This window comes from the organism of the source record quoted next (genome assembly GCF_019968955.1).
Source record: "MAG: Porospora cf. gigantea A chromosome Unknown PgA_NODE_162_length_32110_cov_351.709, whole genome shotgun sequence".
Classification (NCBI taxonomy): Eukaryota; Apicomplexa; class Conoidasida; order Eugregarinorida; family Porosporidae; genus Porospora; species Porospora cf. gigantea A.
The window spans coordinates 25,651-32,110 of record NW_027151440.1 but is presented as its reverse complement, the minus strand read 5'-3'; the positions used below and the strand labels follow the sequence as shown (position 1 = coordinate 32,110).

Sequence of the window (6,460 nt, the reverse complement as noted above, 5' to 3'; positions counted from 1 at the left end):
ATAAAGTGCTCTCTGAGACTTCCGTCCCAGCGAAAGTGTTGGAGGTGGGATCGGGTTCTGGGTACCAGGCGGCAATTCTGCTGGAATTGGGCTACAATGTTGTGTCGATAGAACGACACCGGAGGTTGTCCGACACGGCTGCGAAGAATCTGAAAGCAATGCAAACGGAGACAGCTTGTGACCTGTCTGACCGTTTAGAGCTCGTCGTTGGTGACGGATCGCAAGGACACGCAGCAGGTGCGCCTTACGACGGCATCATGGTGACGGCTGGAGCTCCCCACGCCCCCCGGCTTCTGTTGGAGCAGCTGGCTCCTGGAGGCGTCCTCGTCATCCCTCAAGGACCAAGAGGCGTGCAAGAAATGATGGTGTATCGAAAGGACGAGAAAGGATTTGTGTTGAAGCCAGAACATTACGGAGGCTTCGTCTTTGTGCCGTTGATAGGCAAAGATGGTTACTAAATCTCGATGCCAACACTTGTGTGCAGATACTTTAGCGCCAAGAACGCCACTGTTCTGAATACGAGGCCCAGCGCCACCAGCGCCAAAACATCGACCCAGTACCTCGTCTCAGCGATGCCCAGTACTAGCATAATGAGACTGGCTGGGACTCCAGCGAAAAACGTTCCTTCCCGGAACTGGTTGGTCACAAGAGCATAGAATCCCCATCTATAGTAGGAGAGGTACTTCAACCATCCAATGGCGTCCGGGAACGTCTCTTCGCGAACGAAGAACCCCGACAACGCGAGCATGTTAACCAGCAAGAGGGGTGCAAGGATCATGGTCACCTCCAAGGACTTCGTGAACGCGGATATCATATAGCCAAACCCGTAGGCGGCGTATGACGTGCTGACACACGCAAGCAGATAGTAGCCATAGTAACTCCAGGAGGTCTCGAGACCAACGAGGAAATAAACAGTAGTCACTAGTACCGTGGTGGGAAGCATCTGGAAAGGTAAATCCGCAAGATTCTTTGCGATGTACCAGGAGGAGGCGCTGTACATATGATTGGACCTCTCTCTGTTGAATAGCCCTCTTTCTTGTGGGAAGGTGAGCAGGGAGTCGTAGGCCGCGAACCCAATGTTACTCACCGAGAAGAATAGCAGACCACCAGCATTGACGATGCCCATAACGCTTAAAATTAGCTTCTGAATCCAATCAGTGGTTTCGCCTATCCCTTTGTCGATCTGCTTGCAGATGTCACGGTCGCAATCCCTTAGGGCAGTGACGTATTCCTGCGCTGCAGCGAAGAAGTCTGTGTACACTTCTGACGGCTCTTTCAACCTTCGTGTAGGCGGAATAACCTGTATCATACTCAACAGGGAGGGGTCCAGATATGGGAACCCTACGTTAGTCAGAAGAGCATTGATCTCAGCAGGATACTGATTGAAAATCTCGAGCCAATACGTGAATGGCGTGTTGGTCATGAACTCGTTTCTATCGGGAATTCGGGACCAGTCAACTCGATTTAGGAAGAAATCGGCTACCTGCAATGCTCGGCCGGCTTGGTTGGTAAGGTACCAGGGGTCAGGTTTCGTATCCGTGAGAGGCTCAATTGGGGTGAAGTTCGGCTTTTTGAAGTCGTAAGGAGGGTACGCATCAATAATCGGAACGTACTTGGGCTCTAGCTCCTTGAGTGTGGTAAAGTAGTCATCAAAGAAGGTGTCAGGCATACTTAGCGGGAAGTTATCAGGAATGTTGATAGGCCCTGGGGTCGGTAGGTTCGGAAACTCAGTTAAGTCTCCCTGGATGTAGGAGATCAGGGGATGATATCCGTTTCCGTCTACGCCTGCGTTGTACTGGTCCAACATGCCTTGAAGTGCAGCCACGAACTCGGGGGGACGCGCAACGTCACTGGTATGAGGCTCCTTACACGACATGTAAAACAATGCACCGAGCAGCAATCCCATAAGGCCTTGTACGAACAACATAACCACTGTCATCACAGGGTTTCGGATTGAGTTGAGAGTCATACGACTGTACAGAGTACCGATTTCTGACAGCCACTTCGTCCATCCTGAGTAGGAGCACGCAGACCGAACTCGTCCCTCCTTGGATAGTACATTCTGTTGAAGGTCGAGGTCAGGATTTTCTACCAGGGCATCATGCTGCTGCGCTACCTCCTGACAGCCAGCGCTCGATCGGTAGCGATCAGCCATCACTTCCAACTCCTCGAATGTCATATGGTGCCGCTCATCATCGTCAGCAGCCCGTACAGAAACCAGATCCAGCATAAAATCTGCAGGGTTACAGTGGTCAGGACAAGCATAACCATAGTTCGCCATGGTCCGTGTGCAGCTCTTGGCATCCCCACAGTATAGGATTCGTCCCTTGCTCATAACCAGGAGTCTGTCGAACAGAGAGAAAATTTGGGAACGCGGTTGATGAATTGTCATGATGATTGTCCTTCCACTCTTCGCCAGAGTCGCCATTAGGTTAATAAGCTCCATAGAACGTGCGGCATCTAAGCCGCTTGTCGGTTCATCCAACAAAAGTACTGAAGGATTCTCTAGCAGTTCGACGCCGATCGACACCAGCTTCAACTCTCCTGTGGATATTCCCTTCTTCCACTGACCACCGATGGGAGTGTCTCGGCACCTAACGAGTCCAAGCTCTTGGATCAGGGCTTCGACTCGGTCGTTGCGTTCTGCAGCGGCCATGTGAGGAAGCTTTAATCGGGCGGAATACCGAAGGGTTTCCTCGACGGTAAGGTATGGAAGTTGCTTGTCCTGAGTCATGACAAATGACATGACTCGATTCGCATTCGTAGGGGACAAAGCTACCCCATTCAGAGCTATACCGCCAGATGTAGTCCCAATTCGAGTTCGTTGTGCGATGTTATTCAGAAGAGTGGTTTTGCCACAGCCTGAGGGGCCAATTATCGCAAGCAGCTCCCCAGGGTTCGCTGAGAGGGTACAGTCGAACAGGAGTTGCTTCTGGGCGCTGCTCTTACACGACTGCGGCTCCGGCACAAAGTAACTGAAGTCCTTAACAGTCACCACAGCCGGCCGAAGTCCCTCACAAGACTCAGCACTAGAAGAGCTCCACGAAGAGTCCGACATTCTGGAAAATACCTATAATAAGGTTTCAACCCACGGGCTTTGTTAAAACGAATCATGCATCCTCATCGACCAACGGCTCGGGGGTCAGAAAGTGAAACAGGAACAGATGGCAAAGGCGTGTTGGTGTGCTCCGAAAAAGAAAGCGACAGGCCCACTCTATCAGCGCAGACTGCATCATCCAGCGAGATTCCTCGTCGACATCGTCGAGAGCCTCAGTTATGGGGTCTTCGGGGTTGAGCTCGGCCACGTCGGAGATGTTTCGCGCATGCAGGTAGGCCGAAAGTCGAGCACAATTCTTTCTCCAGGAGTGGTCGAGAATTTCGCGTAGCAGCGCGACCAGAGAGATTAAGATGTTTCTTGTACTTTGCGGGAGACTAAGCAGTACAGCCCGACACAACAAGTGCGAGAAGTCTTCTCTGTTGGGGTTGTTGGAGTGGATCTCAGTTACAAAGTCACGAGGAACCAAGGCGTTAGGCATGTTTCTACACCATTCCTCAAGAAGTCGAAGGGTTGCCGCGACGGAAACGGACCTGCTCATGGCGAACCCTCGTTCAATGCACCTCTGAGCAGTCAGAACCTCCCGCTGAAGTTGTTCAGTGCAGGCGGATAGCGGTATCGTCGCGGACTCGAGGAAATCCGCCAGGTTGAACCACATTTCAGGCTTCACATCCTCTCCCATTTGAAGCGTGTCAAGTTCCGCTAGCAGCTGGTTGTGGGCATGACGTATAATCCACCATATCTCCTTGGGAAGAGGCAGGATTGAGTGTCGAGGACATGAGAGAACTACCATGCCCTTCTGGTCGTTTTTGATGCTTTCCTCAGGTGCCAGTTTGGTAAGGCTGCTGATGGAGTGGCCCAGTAGACTGGGGACCAGCCTAGAAGGCCTCAGCTCCACAACTATGTCGTTCTGCGGTGTCTCGATGACGGCTAGAATTGGCCTGACTTGCTCTCGGGGGTCCACGAACCGCTTGACCTTGATCTCAACGTCGATGGTGAGGCTTTGTCCGCCAAGGATTACTCCTTCAGGGGGGTCGAACGTGGTGTAGCTCCCAAGGTCGAGTGTCGTATATCTGGTGGACGTGATCAGCGGCGGCTGAGCAGTGACCAGCCGCTTTTCCAGGTTCAAAGTTGGTACGACAGGCTTGGTCGGGCTTGCCGTCTCAATAACCACCTTCAGTTCGTTTGTGGAAGGGCGAGTCTTGTCGTCAGCGGTTTTAGGCTTGGAAGCCATACGTTTTAAAGCTTGCAACGCCTTATTGCCTTCGCCAGCCGAGACCCGAACTGGCTCAGAGGCCACGTCCTGCGACCCATTCCCCATTACCGAGAGTCGGAAAGGGGTGGGGAGGTTACGACGATTTTCTGAGACCAGAGTTACTCGCGCCTTGATCGGCGTCCCCGCGACGACAGGCGGCAGCTCCACGCAGGTGGATGAGACCGTGAGTGGCTTGGTCTCCGCGGGAGGGGATTTGAGGGCCCTCCACACGCCCACGTAGAGGTCTCGCAGACGGCTAGCATCGACGACAGGCAACGCAGCCCGTAGGAGGAGTATCTCAGGGGCCACGTTCGTAATTCTGGGGTCGCCGTTGGAATCGCGCACTTCTAGGCACAGCCTTATCACACCAGCTTGCAAAATGTCGAGCTCCACTTTTGCGTTCTGTTTGCTGGGCGGGCTCCTCATATCGACTGTTCGCAGTCGACCAACACTTGAGAGCTCCTCCCGAGTTGAACTATGGTACCCAAGATCTTTGCAGCCAACGAAGACGATGATGCTGTGGTCGTTGAGTCGGTACTCACTAGTACCCGAACGAAAAACAACGTTCTCCTCGATGGAGGCGAACTGCTGCGATCGCAGGGCTTTTACCGGCCCCGTACTCGTGAGAGCGTCAAGTACCTGCCGCTGGTACTTGCTGTCGGTTTGCACTATTGCTTCGAGTTCCGGGGGAATCTTCATCTGGTACAGCGACGCAGACACAAAACAGAGCGAGGACTGGTGAAGTCCAAAACGCACAGCCAGTGCGCGGCCTGTAGAAGGGTGCGATGTCACAGATACTCCGTGGATATAGCGGGACAAGTCTTCGCGTACATACACCAGACACATGCAACCACCCTCGAAGGTGACAGACTCCTTGCTGTGCGATGTCAAAGGGGAGTAGTCACCGTAGGTGCGGATCGACAGATCCACGGCAGCAAGCCATAGGCCAGACGTTTCAGGCTGGACGTTCTGTAGACCAACGACCATAACGTCGGGTTCCTCCCAAGACGCAGGCGGAAGTACTGCGGTAATATCCTCTGGGGGCTTAACGAGCACCTCACAGTCCCAAGAAATTATGTAGATGTCGTGATCGTTCAACTGTGAGAGTTTCTTACTGTAGAACCCCAAAGTCTTCTTCAACAGACAGACATCCTCCTCTGAAAGGCCGAGCTCCCCTGCAGCCTTCGGTTTCTTAGTTTCCTTTCGCCACCACATCTCACAAAATCCTGCAATAGTGATTCACACCAAGTCATTGCGGGGTGTCGTGTGGCCCTGCCCCTTTCCATCGCCGCGTTCACAGGAACGGTCCGGTTTAGAGTAGCGTTTGTGATAGCACAGCTCAGGAGCATAGGAAATACATGGCACGAAATTCGTATCTGAGGGTGGTGGGAAGACTTCACATTTGGATTTTGAGGCCTTCTTCCAACAGTCAAGCTGCAAAATGTTTAAGGATCACGCGGGACAGTCGACATAGTTCAGTGTTCGCGCTCGTCATACGGCCCCTTCTTTCAGTGTTTCAAAGTCAAGCTGCGAAATGTTTAAGGATCAAGCGAGACAGTCGACATAGACAAGTCAGGGACATATTCTCCATTGGAAAGCCGTCGTGACTGTGACTGCGAGGGTGTCGTCGCTACTGAACAGGTGATCTTGCGATCTCCGTGGTGAAGAAATTCAGCACGCTGCTCCTTGACATCCACCGCAAAGTAAAGTGAAGTTCCATAGCTCAGCTCGTCTTTTCCAGCGAACAGGAAGCGATTGCCCATCACCACCGTACAGTCCGCCGAGTTAAGGTTGGTGATTTTCAAGTGAGGCGGGTCACAGGCATCGGAAGTCTTGTTGATAAGTAGGTCAGTCACGGCTAGCTCCGGAAAGCAGAGCTTCACCACATACTCCTCGACCACAGTCTCCATCCGTTTTGTCCTAAGGAATTTAACGATTTACGGCGTGGGATCACACCAGCAGTCAAATGGTAAGGTGTTAAGACATACAATTATATCTCAATCCTCCTTGCATCTCATTTTCATCCTAGGGTCGAGTTCGAACGAAGACGGTCAAGAAGGCGGCAAGGACCATCGTGGAGAAGTACTACACTCGTCTGTCGTACGACTTCCAGATCAACAAGAAGATCGCTGAAGAGGTGGCGTCCATCC

The 6,460-nt window shown here is 52.5% G+C and overlaps 3 protein-coding genes across 3 annotated transcripts; all 3 read right to left on the bottom strand.

The window, feature by feature from the left end:
• Positions 1–454: 454 nt before the first annotated feature.
• Positions 455–3,058, bottom strand: KVP18_001721 (uncharacterized protein; the record flags this gene model as incomplete). The annotated part of the gene is made up of 1 exon (XM_067952001.1): positions 455–3,058. The coding sequence occupies one exon, from the start codon at positions 3,056–3,058 to the stop codon at positions 455–457; it is 2,604 nt and encodes an 867-aa protein (XP_067812200.1).
• A 52-nt stretch (positions 3,059–3,110) lies between these two features.
• On the bottom strand, positions 3,111–5,525 carry KVP18_001720 (uncharacterized protein; the record flags this gene model as incomplete). Its single annotated transcript, XM_067952000.1, has 1 exon — positions 3,111–5,525. One exon carries the CDS (start codon positions 5,523–5,525, stop codon positions 3,111–3,113), a length of 2,415 nt encoding a protein of 804 aa, XP_067812199.1.
• Positions 5,526–5,848: 323 nt separating this feature from the next.
• KVP18_001723 (uncharacterized protein) lies at positions 5,849–6,220 on the bottom strand (the record flags this gene model as incomplete). Its single annotated transcript, XM_067952007.1, has 1 exon — positions 5,849–6,220. One exon carries the CDS (start codon positions 6,218–6,220, stop codon positions 5,849–5,851), a length of 372 nt encoding a protein of 123 aa, XP_067812204.1.
• Between the last annotated feature and the right edge of the window lie 240 nt (positions 6,221–6,460).